At 46.5% G+C, this 17,554-nt stretch overlaps 1 protein-coding gene across 3 annotated transcripts in view; it reads left to right on the top strand.

Annotated features, from left to right (window-relative positions):
- Nucleotides 1-17,554, top strand: part of SERINC5 (serine incorporator 5) — a 101,257-nt gene that overhangs the window by 35,524 nt on the left and 48,179 nt on the right. Inside the window, exons 2-3 of one of the 3 annotated variants that reach the window (XM_057307328.1) lie at nucleotides 6,003-6,128; nucleotides 11,621-11,788. In XM_057307328.1, coding sequence (XP_057163311.1) covers nucleotides 11,705-11,788 — 84 coding nt within the window. In that variant the 5' untranslated portion in view covers nucleotides 6,003-6,128; nucleotides 11,621-11,704. Of the gene's footprint in view, nucleotides 1-6,002; nucleotides 6,129-8,966; nucleotides 9,306-11,620; nucleotides 11,789-17,554 lie in introns of those variants that run through there. The other 2 variants (XM_057307327.1, XM_026498719.4) reach the window with 2 other exon arrangements.

Raw genomic sequence — 17,554 nt, 5'->3', positions numbered from 1 at the left:
TTCATTAACTGCCTGTTGATCAGTAGAATGAGCAGGATTTCCCCCATTATTGGGCGGAGAAGATTTAAAACTTTAAAAAATGAGCACTTTTCTTCCCATCCTACCCTACGCCATTTTGAATTTCAAGGGTTCATGTTCTTACACCTTTTTTTTTTCTCCCTCAAATCTCCTCTTTCTTAGCCCCTTTCTCCTGCAGCCATTTGTGGCTTCCGTGGTGCAAATGAATGTTCTGCTGCCCTGTTTGTTCTTCAGCGGAAACAAAGGACAAAGATCGCTTTAGCTTTGGGCAGGTGAGATGTGCTTCTGCACACACTGGGGAGCTTCTTCCCAGGTTGCTGGAATGCCCTCCTGGGTTCAGATCTCAGGAGGTTTTATTTCTAAAAGTATTTTCCTTCAACAGAGGCATTTATCAGCCCTGGTAAAGCAGGAAATGAAAACATTACTGTAGATGAGAGATTAATCCGTTGGTCCCATCGCCCTCCCACCCTTACCTCTTTCCATATGACCCGAAGGACCAAAAACATTGGGCAAATAGGGAGGAGGGAGAGGACTGACAGTGTGTAGATGATAACAGCTGGCTTTTTTTTTTTTTTTTTCTGAGCACCCTGTGTTAAGAACTTTATCTGAATTGTTTCATTTAATCCTCATAATGGCCCTGTGAGGTCCATGTTTTTATTCCCATTTTACGATTCTTTACCTAGAGATAAAGAATTGGTGCAAGGCCGCATAACCAGGCAGCCTTCAAGTCTGGGGGTGAACCCAGACAGCCTGACCCTCATAGCTCTTGCTCTTACCCCCTAAAGCAGTGGTTCGCAGTGAAAGGGGAGGAGGGCAGTTTTCGGAGACATTTCTCATTGACAGGGAGGGTGCTCCTGGCATCTGGTGGGTAGAGGAGAGGCCCAGGACGCTGCTAGCATCCTACAGTGCACAGACCAGCCCCCCAGCAACGACTCCTGCACCCGAATGTCCTAGTGCCGAGTTTGACAGACTACGAGACCTGCCTCCCGGGAATGTTTGTTTCCTGTTGAACTGCCACGAAGTTAACCTTCTAACCTTAAACCTAATAGACTCTCTCCACCCACCTACTAAAATATATCAAGTGTGGTATTTTTTTTAGAGGAGGTGGAAGTTGAGGATGGTGTGATGGAGTGAGTCCAACCATCCAACTGCTGCCTAAGGACAGAGAACTTGATCACCTTTTTTTTTTTTTTTTTTTTTATGGTGGGGTGCTGAAAGTAACCCTGACTTGGTGAGGAAGAGAGTCTCAGCAAGGAGGACGGCTTTGTTCGGGCCCCATTGTAACCCAGAGGCTGGAGCAGGCTTCGTGTGTGTTCACAGCCTGCCTGCCTCAGATCCGTCCCAAAGTCCCTGGGTGCCCAGTGCCATTTAAGGAAGGACGTTGACCGCTGACAGTGCTTTTCATGGAAGTGCTGTTGAGGGCGAAACCTAGCATGAGGGTGTTGAAACCTGCGAGACAAACTACCTGTCAGAAACTTCTTTCTGGCAGATGCCCAGGGTCTGGTTGCCACGGTTGTGGGGACAATTGTGAAAACCTTGGAGCTCTAAGGGATTCTCTGAACTCAAAAGAGAAAACGTTAAGAATTTTAGATGAAGGAAATATAGGAGCTCATTTCTAGGTTAGGCAAACGTATAGCTTCTTGTTCAACACCTTGAGCTTTTAGGTAGCTGTGTAATTTTTCTCATTTCAGTTTTAATTGCTTCAAATTCTACCAAGTGGCAGTTTATTTATATCCATTAAACACTAAAAAAATATTACAAGGGTTAAGGAATTTTCATTTTTTTTATTGCAGTAAGGAGAATAGAAAATTTACCATCTTAACCAATTTTAAAGATGCAGTCCAGTCGGGATTTTTTTATTTTATCCCTCAGTTTCAGTGATCGTTCCCTCTGGTTGTTTTCTCCCAGTCACATAGCTAAAGTAGATTTCATTTACTCATTGGTTGATTCAGTTAACAAATATTTGAAATGCTTACCACCTGGGAGATAGAACAGGCACATTGTTTTGTTTTGTTCCAAAATAGAAACTTGTTATGTTTTTTCTTTTTTTTTTTCTTTTTTTTTTTAAAGATTTTATTTATTTATTCGACAGAGATAGAGACAGCCAGCGAGAGAGGGAACACAAGCAGGGGGAGTGGGAGAGGAAGAAACAGGCTCACAGCGGAAGAGCCTGACGCGGGGCTCGATCCCAGAACGCCGGGATCACGCCCTGAGCCGAAGGCAGACGCTCAACCGCTGTGCCACCCAGGCGCCCCTGTTATGTTTTTTCTAATTAGAAGCTAAGTGTTTGTTGCAAAGAGTTTAGAAAATACAAAAAACATAGTCACTCCTGATCCTACAAGTTTATTAATTACTGCTGCCAACTTGGAATATCCTTCCAGATTGTTTTTTGTTATTGTTATTGCTGATCTCTGTCTTACTATATTGTTACCCCAAATGCTATCATAACTCTATACTGTTGTGTTAACTATTTTCAGTTACTACACTGCATTTGTCTTTCCATGGCAATACATTTTTCTGTATCATCTGTATAATCATTGTGGTGGGTGTGTTATATTTAATGATGTGACTGTACCAGAATTTTGGTGGTTAGTGTTTCATTGAACATCCAGGTTTCCTTTCTGTCTTCTAAACAGCATGGTCATTCTTACTTGTATCTTTGTATTCGTGCTTAGGGTGGAAAAAGGTCTCTTGCTTTTATTGCTGCATTCCTGGGAATTAACACTGTGCATAGGTGTAGAGTATGATGAATATTAGTGGAGTGAATGAATGGCCTGGTTATTTCCATAGGATTAGGAATAGGGCTTTTCATGTGGGATAGGACTGCATGGTGATGCAGGGAGCTTGGCGATTGGCGTGGTTGGGCTGCTTGGGGGCAGGGCTGTATTGAATAGAGGTCATCCAGATCCACTGGGGCCCGACATTGCCTGGGAGAGAGCAAGGGGCCCAGAGGAGATGCCTTCTTCAGATCATTTTTGAGTCTTACCGTACAGCCAAGGGCAGGCAAGAAAAAGTGTTTCCTCTCCTGCCGCCTCCTCCCCACGCAACCGGTTTCCCTTTTGCCGGCAACCCAAGGTTTCAGGCTGGTGTTGTCTGACCTGCTCACCCTCTCTATGCCAGCAGTAAGCAGGGCAGAATGGCAGAGAGCCAACCAGATTGAAATTCTGGCTCTACCACTCATCAGCCTGCTGACCTGAAGTTGCCTAACGTCTCTGAGCCTCTGTCTCAGCTCTGTAACTTTGGCGTGATAAAATAGCTGATAATAATAGCTATGCCTTGCAGAGACTAAGAGATAATAAGTGTTAGCTATTGTTATCTAATATTGTGGATTAAATACGCTGTAATAAGCTGCGCTCTATTCTTTTGTATGGGAGAAATGCACTGTACGCCCCCAAGCAGTTTACTGACACGTGTCCTCTGTGTTGCGTTTCCTTCCATACGATCACTCTGTGCGCTGGGGACCACCGGCCACTGGTATTTGTTGTTTGGTGAGACAGTTCCTTATCGAGCAGATGGAGGTGTGTGTCCTTTCCTCCCAGCTTTCGAGTTTCCTTGTTCCCTTGCACAGCTCCCAGGAAAGGACAGCTTGTGACACCACAGTGGCAAGAGTTGCTATTTCCTGCCACCTCTGCCTTCTTGTAGTAAAAAAAGGTCTCTACAAGCTCGAAGCTGTTTTTGGGCGCAGGGCCAGAACGAGTTGCAAAATGTTGGTTGTGGGCTCTAGAGTTTAAATAAGTATTGCTTGTCTGAGTAGAATCAGTTGTTCCGTACCTCTCCGCGGACCCCTGGTGATTTGTAAGTAACCCTAAAACTTTATTCAAAGGAGGACAAAGCAAAGCGGGCTGTGAGACGGTATTGTATGGTATGTGTGGTCTTGTATATTGCTGAAAAAATGTGGAAATCTACATAGAGTTTGAGAACACTGTTTCCTTGAATAAAAAATTTGAAGCCAGTTTTATGCTTGAATGTTTTGCCTCTGTTTCGTTGGTGATGTAAACCCGCAGCTTGCCCAGGCCCCTGCGTTCTGCTCTGAACACTTTCAGCGACTTTAGTATTTGAGGAGCTTTGCTGCTGCTGCCGCCTCGTCTCCCCACCCTTTACCGAGGGACAGTGTTACAATTCTTGCAGTTAACAGAAGGCTTTTATGTCTTCCCTCAGCTCTGCTAGGGCTCCTATGTTTCCACGTTGGGAAAAGCACCTGAATTGAAGGGTGGTGTCAAGTTTGGAGATTTCTTCCCTTCCGCAGTTTGGGCTTATTTTAGACACGCTAAAGCCAACTTGGCTCTCCAGAACTCTCGAGGAATAAGTCTTTCTGAATGCATGCTTTCCACATTGCTGAGGGATGTACTTGTCCCCAAACTAAAGCCCTGAAGGTAAAAATAGTGATCCTCTTTGGCATGGTTCTTGTGGCCAAAGTGTCCTTTGCCTTCCTAAGTGGAGCGAAGGGAACGTGCTGGGTGAGTTAGCACAGTGCCCTGCGTGAGCTGTACCACGAGGGCAGAGGCTGGAAGCAAGCGATGCTCACATTCCCTGGGGGGTGTTTGAAGGGCTCTCAGCTGCTCCACTTTCTAGTTCTTGCTTCTCTTTAGAACTGGTTTTTCTCTTTCTTGCTTTGGAGTTAACTCCGAGTGCTTGCCTCTTACAGTTCATTTTTCCTTTTTTTTTTTTTTTTAAGATTTTATTCATTTATTTGAGAGAGGAGAGAGAGCATGAGTGGGGGGGAGGGGCAGAGGGAGAAGCAGACTCCCTGCTGAGCAGGGAGCCAGATGGGGGGAGGGGCTCCATCCTAGGACCCCGGGATGACCTGAGCCAAAGGCAAACGCTTAACTGACTGAGCCACCCACATGTCCCTGCAGTTCATTTTTCAACATCTAAGCATTTATGGATGGTGGGGACGTCTGATAACCTCTTGCAGGGATGACAAGAACATAGTGTGAGTGCCACTCTGCCTCTGGCAGGTGGTACTGATTTTTTCTGGGGAGACATTCAGCCTTAGGGTGCCCCTCAGACAGCATTCCAGGCCAGCGCCGCTGGTGGGCTACGTGATGTGAGCTGAAACCTTCTTACCTACTATCTGTTGTCTACCTAGGCTCCTTCAGTTTTCAAGGGAGGAAGACAAAGCCCCAGAGAGGAACGATGACTTACTCAAAGCCACACAGAATTAGAATCCAGGTCTTCTGGTTCTTGGGCCAGAGAATTCCCACCAGTTTTTCCCTCGGAGCTGCTGTGGGCTTAAGCAAGCCTGTGCTAACTGCGAAAATAAGACTTGAGGGAGGGAGGGAGGGAGGGAGGGTCATAAATAAAATACACGGTCTGTGTGTGTGCGCCGATTCTGTGACATCTGTTTGGCTTTCTTCCTGATTCTTTGCTATTTCTAATTGGTGTTGCTGCCAGCTGGGAATTCTAAGTAATAAAGGAACTGTGCTTTTTAATTTGACAAAGGGAAGTTAAAACCAGCCCTAGCTCATGTCCTCACATGCCTAAGGTCAGTCCTTTGGAAGAACTATCTGTGCCCAAAGCCAGGGAGGGGGAGGGGAGACTGATATTTATTTATTTGTTGTGGGTGTGTGTGTGTCCTTAGATAGGAGAAGAGTAACTCTAAGCAGGGAGGCCCACCTCCCAGTAGCAGCAAGTAGCTGGCTTACCCTCTCATTCTGACTCTGCTCTGGCAAGGACAAAGCCCCTTCTGTTTCCAAAAGCCTTTGCTGTTCATACTAATTTTTTTTTTTTTTTTAAGATTTTATTTTTGGGATGCCTGGGTGGCTCAGTCGGTTAAGCGGTTCCCCTTTGGCTCAGTTCATGATCTCAGGGTCCTGGGATTGAGTCCCATATTGGGCTCCCTGCTCAGTGGGGAGCCTCTTTTCCTTCTGCCTGCTCCTCCCCCTGCTATGCTCTCTCTCTTTCTCTGATAAAATCTTTAAAAAATATATATTATTTTGTTTTTATTTTTATTTTAATATTTTATTTATTTATTTATTTGACAGAGAGAGACAGCGAGAGAGGGAACACAAGCGAGGGGAGTGTGAGAGGGAGAAGCAGGCTCCCCGCCGAGCAGGGAGCCGGATGCGGGGCTCAATCCCAGGACCCTGAGATCATGACCTGAGCCAAAGGTAGACGCTTAACGGCTGAGCTCCCCAGGCACCCCCAAAATAAACATTTTATTTTTAAGCAATCTCTGCACCCAACATGGGGCTCAGACTCACACCCCGAGATCTAGAGTCGCACTCTCCACCAGGTGAAGCAGCCAGGTGCCCCCACACTATTGCTATTTTGAACAGTTACATAGAGGGTATAAAAGGCTCCTTGAAGATTTTTCTCTTTTGCTATGTTTGGGGGAGGGGAAGGTTCTTCAGAAAGGAAAAAAAAAATCACATAAGTCCATACCATATTTACAAATGCTTCTATATCAATATCTTCAAACTTGACTTTTCTTGGGCAGTTTTCTTTTCTTTTTTTGATTGTAAGAGTGATACGTGAACATGATAAAAACCCAAGCAGGGGAGCATAGTGAGAAGTTGACGTCACCTTTTCCTCCCATACCTAGACCCACTCTACAGATAAATCAGCGTCCATGGTCATTGTGGTCACATGTATGTTAGCGCCCCCCCCCCCAGCTGGGCATGTATATAAAATATCAGGGCATATGGGCTATGCTTGCTGGTGCTGTCATAAAAAAGTACCATGGCCAGAGTGGCTTAAACTACAGAAATTTCACTTCTCACAGCGCTGGAGGCTGGAGTTCCTAGATCAAGGAGTTGGCAGGTTGGTCTCTTTTGAGGCCTGTCTCTTTGGTTTAAGGATGGCAGTCTTCTCCCTGTGTCTTCATATGGTCTTCTTTCTGTGTGTGCCTTTGTCCTGACCTCCTCTTCTTATAAGGACACTAGTCATGTTGGATTAGCACCCACTCCAGTGACCTTATTTAACTTTAATTACCTCTTTAGGAACCCTATTTCCAAAGATAGCTACATTCTGAGGTAGTGGGGGTTGAGACTGGAATTTTCAGGGGGTGGGGAGGGGAGAAGAGATTCAGTCTACAACACTGACTTACCCTTTTTAACTAAACCCTATTGTATAGATAGCCCGTTATTCATTTTTCCTGTCCCCATGTAGCTAGAGAAAAAGACTGTTTTCATGCTTTTAAGGAACAACCTTATACTAAATCGCTGTACCCTTCTGCAGACATATTAGCAGAATGAATTTACAGAAGAATTACGAGCATTATCTTCCGAAGAGATTTCTTGGGTCTCTCTTGAGTGTATAATAATTTCTTGTGGGAAAGCAGAGTATGCAGTATCTGCAAATTAGAGCCCTTAATGCTCTTCATAATATAACGCTGGTGTGAGAGATTCAGAGGGCGTCGCATGACTCGTGAATTTGGCCCTGTGGAGTGGGGTTGCCAGCCATTTTGTTTGAGGAGTTTTGCTATTATGACTTTATCATGTATTATTCATTCAACATCTATCTACTGAGTCATTGATGGGGTCCTATTTTGTTCATTTATTTTATTATTATTGTTTTTAACACAGACTATTATTTTAGAGCAGTTTTAGGTTCACAAGAAAACTAAGAGGAAGGTACAGAGCTGTCTCCTGCCCCCAGCAGGCAGAGCCTCTGTGGTTGTCAACAGCCCCCACAGGGTGGTACACTTGTTACAGTTGATGAACCTACATTGACCAATCATTATCATCTAAAGTCCATCGTTTACACTAGGGTTCACTCTTGTCTTGTACATTCTACATTTATTTGTTTTTTATACCTTAATTTGTTCAGTAAAAGGTTTAGGCTCTCTGGAGCCAGAGGTAACAAGCCTCTGGAACTACCCTCCAAGCTTGTGACAGAGCTGGAAGTTAGGCTGGCCAGGAATTGATTTTTTCCAGTTTGAAGGTAAAGATCAGTATGAGCGACATGCTCAAAGTAATAAACCTGTAGGTGGCAGGGGCTGGATGTGAACCCATTTTACTCCAAATTATGCTCTTTCTGAAAGAAGCGGTAAGTCAGCAGCACTGTGAGATTTTTTAGATGCTAGCATAACATTTCTTTTAAGAATGCCATTTTGAATATATGCTTGGTATATATCAATGTCTAGGTTAAGATAGTGCACTTGTATCATTGGTTATTGGCATAGTTTGATTTGATGAGTAACTCTTATGCTAGTAGAGAATGGCTATTAGATTCTAATATTAGGTATGGGTATATATGCACACACACCTATATATACACACACACACACACACACACACACACAGATACACACACTTACATGAGCATGTATATTTTTAAAATACCATAGCACTATAAAGAGTGAAAGTGAAAAATAAGGAAAGTTTAAAAAGTTAAATCCATACAATGATATATGGCTTTAATGATAGGAGTATTCTAAGCAGTAGTATGATTTTCTTTTCACATTTTCTATAATCACATTCCTTCTGTTACTACTTCCCTTTAAATAACAACAAATAATAATATATAAAATAATTTATATAAATATATAATATAAATAAAATACATAAAATCTGTTTATTTGTCCCCTCTGTGGAGATAGTTTAAATATTGATTGTACTATGGAAATATTCTATCATGGGAAGAATTAACTGCTTTAAAAATATTTCTTTTCCCAAATAGAATAAATATTTTATTGCATTTGAGTTTGAAATATAGTAAGACTGGTTATTTAAAACCATAGAACCAAAAAAAGTTAGCAGCCAACAAAGGAGGCAGTTGGGAAAGAATTTGGGAGGTGAGGAGGAGGAAGGCGAGGGCCCAGAGAAAAGATTGTTTTGTCAGCATTAGGAGAGAGGGGGAGAGAAGGGGTGGGGGGAGTTTGGGCCTATGGATGGAAAGAGGTCAGTAAAGTGGGGGACAGAGGATGTGAGTGAGTGAATTATAAAAGAAGGTGACCTATCAGAACCCCACACATGCAGCAGTGTTGGGCTCTCTCTTGGGGGATCTGTTAGCCCAGCCCAAGCAGAGTGACTTATCTTACAAGGCAGTGGCCTAGCCTTATGAGGCCAGAAGAGTCTTTTGAGGAAGACAGTTTGCAAAATTGAACGTAAGATGGAAAGAGTGCATTAGCAAACATGCGAAGTGATGAAATAGTACACAGAGTTGCTCAAACAATGAATGGTGTTACTGGACAGAGAACCAGTTCTGAACTCAGGCTTGGCTGCTTCAAAAATCAATACTTGGGAGACAAGTGATGGTGGGGAATGAAAGGTTGCTTTATTCAGGAAGCTGGCAGCCTGGGAAGATGGTGGACTGACGTTGCAAAGATCGTCTTCCCTGTCCAGGTGAAGCCAGAGGGTTTTAAAGAAGAAGGTGTGGGACATTGGGGGCTGGGCGTGGGCTACCTGCAGGAGACGGTGTGGCCCGGGTGGATAGTCATAGACATGACCCTGAACAGACCTGCTGGCGGCAGCAGCAGCTGTGTTCCAGTGTGGTCAGGACTTCTGCTCTGGGGAAGTCTCGTCCTTTCCTCCTTAAGACCGGTGGTCTGCAGATCTCAAGGAAGTAAGTTTGCCTACAGACCAAGGGGAGTACATAAGCTTGAGGCAGGTTAAGGCTTGAGACCTACTGCTGTGGTGTTACAGTGGTGGTTTCCTGAAGTAAATGAGGGAAGATGAGAAAACAGTTAGGATTACAGCCTGTTACACCTGTATACCTGTGATCTCTTCTCATTGTAAGTGATGTTCACAGTGTGGTATTCGAATTGATGCTTGTTTTCAAACCACGCAGCACCACAAACTTCCTTCCAAATCATCACGAAGAGATTGAATTTTTAGGTTTTAGACTTTATATTGACTGTAGTATTTTTGTTTTTTTTTTTTTTTTTAAGATTTTTCTTTATTTATCTGAAAGAGTGAGCATGCGAGAGAGAGCATGAGCAGGGGGAAAAGCAGACTCCCTGCTGAGTAGGGAGCCTGATGTGGGGCTTGATTCCAGGACCCTGAGATCATGACCCGAGCCAAAGGCAGACGCTCAACCAACTGAGCCACCCAGGCGCCCTGACTGCAGTATTAACATATGTAGGTATAGTTGTTATTTGCAGGTTACGGTAATCTCTTTTGTAAAATTCCCTGTTTGCTTAAGAGAAATCTATTCCTAATACCAGGTGTGTTAGATCAGGTCACCTTTGAGACCATAGCACAAGCATAAATACTGTTCCTATGCCAATTTTATAAATTAGGAAGCTGTGTCTTAAAAGGGTAAGTAACTTGCTCACGGTACACAGCTTATAGATGGCAGACCCAGGATCCAAACCCTGGCAGGCTGACTTTGAGCCTGAACCTTTTTTTTTTTTTTTAAAGATTTATTTATTTATTAGAGAGAAAGGGGGCAGAGAGGCAGAGCAAGAGAGAATCTCAAGCAGACTCCGTGCTAAGCGGAGAGCCTGACACCGGCTCGATCTCACAAAGGGGAGACCATGACCTAAGGGGAGACCATGACCTAAGGCGAAACTAAGAGGCAGAGGCTTAACCGACTGAGCCACCCAGGTGTCCCTTGAGCCTGAACTTTTAACAACACTGCCCACATCGCCCTATGCTTTCCTGAAGATCTAGTTTCTTTTTAGTGCAGTGAAAATACTCTGTATGGTGTTATGATTTTGGATCATTATACATTCTCCAAACTCACTGAACGTACAACACAAAGAGTGAACCCTTAGGTAACCTGTAGACTTTGAGTGATGATGATATGCAAGCGTAGGTTCATCCTTAGTAAAAAAAGTACCCTTTTGGTGAGTGGTATTGCTAGTGGGGGAGGCCATGCATGTGTGGGAGTAGGGGTGTATGGACATCTCTGTGTCGTCCTCTCAATTTTATTGTAAACCTAAGAATGGTCTAAAAGAATGGTCTTTAAAAAGAAAAATAACACCAGTCTCAAACTTGAAAACGTAATCCCTATTTTACTTAATATTCCCAAATTATGGTCTGGTTGCATTGACCAAAGAAGCCCCATCAGAGATGGGAAAAAAGCAAAACGCCGTTACCCCAATAAAAGGTGCGTGTGCTGTTCGTGATAGATAGAGAGGGATCTCTGTGCTCCTCGCTGCCCGTGCCTGCTCATTGGCCTAAAAGCTCACCATTAGGGGCACGAGCCTGGCAAATAGTGCCTGGGTGAGACGCGCCTCTTACGTCGGCGCTTCAGGCTGCAAGGAGGTTGCGTACTCGCCCACGTGGCCTTTCCCCTCCAACCCATCCCGAGGTGTTTCTACAACTCATTCTGGGCCCCACGGGTTTTTGGCAAGTCCCTGTCTTGGGCCAGCTTCTCGTTCTTCACGTTCCTCCCACCTCACTTTGTCCTTTTTCTCGTCCTTGGCTTCTTCTCTTACTCCTTAGCTGGTCTCGGGAATCTATGTTTTATCTCAGCGTCCCGATCACGGTGCTCCGGGTGAACCGTGACTTCTCCGCTTGCGCGCCTTCCTTCCCCGAAAGACACGAGCGGAGTGACCGTGGCGCAGGCGTCGTTCCCGCGCTGCCGTGGCCGCGCGTGCTGGGGGCGGGGCGGGGCGGCCCGGAAGCACCACGCCCAGACGCTGGGCCTGCGGCCATCGGCGTGCGTGGGTCTGTAGCCCGAGGCTCTAAGAGGCTGTGTTGTGTCCCCCTAGCTGGCCTGCTGCTGCGGCTCTGCCGGCTGCTCGCTGTGCTGCGACTGCTGCCCCAAGATCCGACAGTCCCGGAGCACGCGCTTCATGTACGCGCTGTACTTCATCCTCGTCGTGCTGCTCTGCTGCGTCATGATGTCGAGAACCGTGGCTACCGAGATGAAAGAGCACGTAAGTCCGCCTCTTTCCAGCCCCGCCCGTTTCCGCAGGCTGAGGAGGGTGTGTGGGAAGCTTTCAGGGCAGAGGACGGGGCCCTGCCTCCGTGGTGCGGTCTGCGGTCCACTCGTGTTCTCTGAACCTTCCAGAAGCCTCTAGGGTGCTTTCCTGCCAAGCAGGGGAGCCAGTCGACGTCTTGCAGGTTAGCGGTGGTACAGATACAATCCGATGCTTTGGGTGTAGAGTGTTTTGTCCCAGCCTTGTTCATAGCTGTTCCTCCTCAGTCGTTTCTTGCAGACTTCTGTACTTTTCCCTTGTCGCGAGGTGGCTGCCGGTGTCTCAAGTAGCCGCTGTTGTAAACTCAGTTTGGCCTACATGGGAAGTACGATGAAGCTTAGAAAACCCCACAGATAATGAGGAGTGGGCCGTAGGGCGATTTGTACTTTGCTGACATGTCATTTGTAGATTGGGGGTCTCTGAGGGTGAGGGATGGATTTCTAGCCATCTTTGCAGCGGTGGGCCTGGTGATGTGCTGCTGCGGAAGACGCGTAGGTCCTTTCCGGGGACTTCCCCCACGGAAGGCCTTTTAATCAGCCAGACGACAGGCGGACATGTTGGGGTTTTTGAGAGAGCCCAAGAAGTAACATTTCCCTTCTAGGTTCTTTTTTTTTTTTTTTTTTAAAGATTTTATTTATTCATTTGACAGAGAGAGAGACAGCCAGAGAGAGAGGGAACACAAGCAGGGGGAGTGGGAGAGGAAGAAGCAGGCTCCCAGGAGAGAGCAGGGAGCCCGATGTGGGGCTCGATCCCAGGACTCTGGGATCACGCCCTGAGCTGAAGGCAGATGCTTAACGACTGAGCCATCCAGGCGCCCCTCCCTTCTAGGTTCTAAACAAATTGACAAAAAAGACTACAGCGTCAGCAGATAGATGCCAGACATCACCTTTATCCGTCATAAAGCTGATGGGAGACAGTGTGGCTTGGATCTGCAGAGAAGTGGGCTTCCTACTACTGAACCCCAAAATGAGTTAGACTTTTTCACTGGGGAACCCCACCCAGGCAGCAGTCTCACTGGGTGGGGCCAGACTTGCCCTACAGAGGTACACAGTTTACCGGAAAGAGCAGCAGGCGTGTTGCAGCTCTTATCCAAGGGAAAGGGGCAGAGGAAAGGCTGGCTGTCCAAACCCTGTTTTCCGGGGCACCTGGGTGGTGCAGTCGTTAAGCGTCTGCCTTCAGCTCAGGGCATGATCCCGGCGTTCTGGGATCGAGCCCCGCATCAGGCTCCTCTGCTGGGAGCCTACTTCTTCCTCTCCCACTCCCCCTGCCTGTGTTCCCTCTCTCGCTGGCTGTCTCTCTCTGTCAAATAAATAAATAAAATCTTAAAAAAACAAACAAACAAAACAAAAAAACAAACCCTGTTTTCCTGGGGCCCAACAGAGTGAGGAGGGGGAGGAGGCCGGGGACAGCACTCTAATGGACCCCGTCCACAGTGAGGGTGACAGCACCAGGAGCAACTCCAGAGCAAGAGTCTGTTCTCCCCAACCTCATGCAGATTGTTCGGACTATCTTAAATACACTCTCAAGTGCTTCAAAACAACCATTTCCTTAAGAGCACTTGATATATTCTTATCCATTAGGCCCTTTGAAGAGTTCTGTTGGGCAATGCTTTGGTAATTGTGGATGTATGGTCTGGAATTTAGTGGAACTACTGTGAAAGCTTGTGAAATTGCAATTCTCTGCGGACTGCTTTAAACGTTGGCTCTCTTCTCAGTAAGGCACTGCAGTGGGAGCTCTGGGGCATTCAAACTTGTGAGAGATGGAGCTTTTCCGGCAGAAGACAGGGTGTGAAGTGTTCTGAGGCATGAAACAAGGTAGAAATTATTAAGTGTCATATGAGGGAATGCATGAAGTGCTTTGGAAATTTGGAGGCAGGGAGGCCCAGAGCGAAGGCTGCCTTGTTAGGCCATACCAGGCTCTACTCCATGTTGGTGGCAGTTAGCGCCCATTCTCTTCATCACACCGTGGCTTGATCTTGTATGCTGGTGGCAGGAAGTTTGAGAGGAGGAATACTGAAAGGGCATTTGATCTCCCATTTATCACCTTTGTTTTTCGGGTAGGTTCATGTTCTCTTTCTACATGCAGCAGGGGTTGCTTTGAGGATCCACTGTGGCGGTGGTGGGAACTCTGAGTGGGTATCAGGTGGCTCTGGTGCAATTCCAGCCCTGCAGAAATTTTCAGTTTCCATAGAATTAGGCTTTGGATCCAAAAAAGAAAACCCGAGACTCTACAAACATATAGTGATGAACCCATCAGAAACATTGTTACTCGGGGGGGGGGGGTGTCCTTTGGGAGCCACAGGTATACATTTTAGAATATGACTTTAATAATAATAATTTTAACATTTGATGACCATCCAAGTAACCTGCCTCCATGACACAGTCCTTAACAACTTCAGCCAGTGTTTATGATTTCCAAGTCTATGTAGAACATTTAAGAAATAGAATATGTTGGGGCGCCTGGGTGGCACAGCGGTTAAGCGTCTGCCTTTGGCTCAGGGCGTGATCCTGGTGTTGTGGGATCGAGTCCCACATCAGGCTCCTCCACTATGAGCCTGCTTCTTCCTCTCCCACTCCCCCTGCTTGTGTTCCCTCTCTCGCTGGCTGTCTCTATCTCTGTCAAATAAATAAATAAAATCTTTAAAAAAAAAATAGAATATGTTGAATGGTATCACTAAGGGATTCATGGAAGTGACTTGTGTAATAATAATGACTATTTTAATTGCTAATATTTATTGGGTGATACCACGTGCCAGGTTTTCTTCTGAGCATTTTACCTGAATCCTCTGGGTTCCTCACTGCTGCACTCAGCTGGGCAGTCGGTGCTGTGGTTGTTCTTGCCTCACGGATGAGGAGGCTGAGGCATTGGATCATTTCAGTACCTTGCCGGAGGGCTCCAGCTCTAAGTGGTACAGTTGGGATTTGAACCCAGGCAGAAAGTGTTTTTAGTGACTAGGCTGTGTAGGTAGACAGGAGGGCAAAGAACAAAGACCAGGCATGTGTAGAAGGTCAGAGATGAGACACGGGGTAGGTAAAATGGCCTTGCAGGAATTTTAGTGCCAAGGTTAGGCGTTTGACCATGGTCTGAGGGCGAATTGGAAGCCGTTATGGATTCTTGAGTAGGAGCGTGTCCTTATAGAAACAGACAGATATGTAGGGAGGTGAGCCCGGCAGTGGTGTATGTGTACAGTGTGATTTGGGGTCAGAGCAGAGAAAGGGAGGGAGGAAGGGTGGGGGGACAACCCTGACTCCTCGCATCGGCTCTCCTAAGTGTTTCTATGCCTGTGTCCTGTATGTACTTATTTAAAAATGGTTTGGCTGGGCTTTCTGCATAGGGAATGAGGTCCCTGTGGGCGAAACCAATCCTTTTCCACTTTTAGGGCCTCGTAGGGAGCAGGCCAGCTGGTCACAAAGTCAGCTTGTTTGCAGCCTATAGAATGGAGGCTGACCTCATCCTCCTGTGATGCTTGCGGGTGGGCGTTGAAAGGTCCCCTTGTGGGGACACACACGGGGCTTCTGCTTCAGTCCTCGCCCCCGCTTTGTTGGACTGTGGAAAGTTTGAGGATGTGATGGGAAGAGGAGAAAGCATGTATGCTTGTGACCGCCCGGATGGGGGTGTGTAATTGCCTCCCACCCAGCATTCTCACTTCGGTGTGCGGAGGACGGGACTCTGTCCAGAGCCACACGGGCCTTTGGTGCGCGGCTGAGGAACACGAGGGCAGCCCTCTTTTCATTTGTTGCCTTGGTTTCAAAATGTGGCCCAAGTTTAAATTTGAGCAGGAGGGAACCGCAAGGAGCTGCGGAGCCAAACTTCATCCTGCCTCTTTCACTCGGGAAACTCCTCTTTCCTATGAGAACTTTGGCTCAGAGCAAACTCTGCCAGTGCTGGTGATGCGGGGCGTGAGTTCTGTCTTCTCCTGGGGCCCGTTTCCCCTCCTAAAATGCAGGAGCCGTATTAATGCCAGTCATTCATGTCATCAGTCAGGTAATTCAAGCAGGTATAGTCTCTCTCTCTCTCTCTCTCTCTCTCTCTTTTTAAAGATTTATTTATTTATTTGAGAGAGAGAGGAGAAGGAGAGAGAAAAATCTTCCACAAACTCCCCACTGAGCTCCAAGCCTAATGCTGGGCTCGATCTCATGACCCCAGGATCATGACCTGAGCCGGTCAAGCGATGGAGGCTTAACCTGCTGAGCCACCCAGGCGCCCCAAGCGGGGTTAGTCTTGATGTGGTTTTGGAAGGTTGGTGAGGTCCGAGCGGAAGGCCAAGGAAGAATTGTTCAGATGTCTTTGGCGCAAGAAGGTGATTTTATTAAAGCACTGGGGCAGGACCCGTGGGCAGAAAGAGCTGCAGCTCCGGGTCTGTGAGGGGTAGCTGGTTACATACTTGGGAGCTGGGGGAGGTAAGGACAAAGGAAGGTCTCCAAAAGCTCTTTCATATGCTAAAGAAGACTCTGAGGATGCTGGAGGCCTGGCTGTTGTCAGGTTAAGGTTGTTTTTTGCTTCTACTAAGGTACTGAGACACTTGGAGTATCCTGAAGGAACATTATACTTTGCCTGCCTCAAGTATTTGGCAATGGGCTGCAGGTTATAAGGACATTTTTTTAATTTACATTCCCTTCTGCCTTTGTTTCCCATATCACTATGGAGGGGAGGGTGCTGTTAAAGTTCCAGGAAATTGAGTCTGCGGGTTTCTGAAAGTTAGGCTGTTGGTTAGAATGCTTTTTGCTTGTAAATCACTAAGACATTCGTAAACTGGTGGAGACTCCTGTCCTGCAGGACTGTGATCTCTAGCAGCTGTTTTTTCCTTCTCTTAGTTTCAGGGCAGCCTGGAGTGACTGAGGATTGTCACATACATCCCACCTGGGCGGGGGGCTGGTTTGTGGGTGTCAGCTTGTGCTTCGTCATCAGCTTGCCTTCTGCTCCCTCATCAGTCTTGAGATATTTGATGCTAGGGGACTAAAAATCATAAAAGTCATTTCAGAATGTAGGATGACCAGAAAACCCCACAAAACCCCAAAATGGGGGGGGGCTGTTTTGAGAGATTTAAGCCTCCTGACCTCAAGATATAACTTGTACACTTGGAAGCAAATGATGACACTTTGAGTTTCTGTCCCCTTGGAATGTGCCCTGGCTTTTTAAGAGGGAGGAGAAAGGAAGGTTCTTGTTTCCTGTGGAGGAGGACAGGCCTCTAAAACCAAACCTGCCTTGGAGAGGGAAGGACAGGTGATTTACGTGGCCTTCAGGTCTTCCTCCCTGTGAGCTCAGGGTGCCAGGCCAGCATAGGAAGAGCCTTAAATGTGCCTAACCTGAACCGTCTTAGATCCGTTTTCTTCACTCGGATCCCAGTTGTCCCCAGGGTGCTCTCATTCATTGAGATGGGTGCTATGTTAGTGCCTGAACTGGCTGAATCTTTGCATTTTATTTTCTTCGGAACCCAAACACACGTTTCACGTTGTGGAAGGCTGGTTTTTGTGTTGTTATATGTTTGCTTTAAACTTAAATTTTGTTTTTTCAAAGATTTTATTTATTTGACAGAAAGAGAGAGCACAAGCAGGGGGAGATGGACAGAGGCAGAGGGAGAAGCAGACTTCCTGCTCAGCAGGGAGCCCGACGGCAGGGCTCCATCCCGGGACCCTGGGGTCATGACCTGAGCTGGAGGTAGATGCTTAATCAGCTGAGCCACCCAGGCACCCCTAAACTTAAATTTTGCAGACTTATTCCTTG

The sequence above is a fragment of the Ursus arctos genome, unplaced genomic scaffold (assembly GCF_023065955.2).
Source record: "Ursus arctos isolate Adak ecotype North America unplaced genomic scaffold, UrsArc2.0 scaffold_5, whole genome shotgun sequence".
In the NCBI taxonomy this organism is placed as follows: Eukaryota; Metazoa; Chordata; class Mammalia; order Carnivora; family Ursidae; genus Ursus; species Ursus arctos.
Note: the sequence above shows the minus strand (reverse complement) of the source record. Positions and strands in the feature narration are given on the sequence as shown.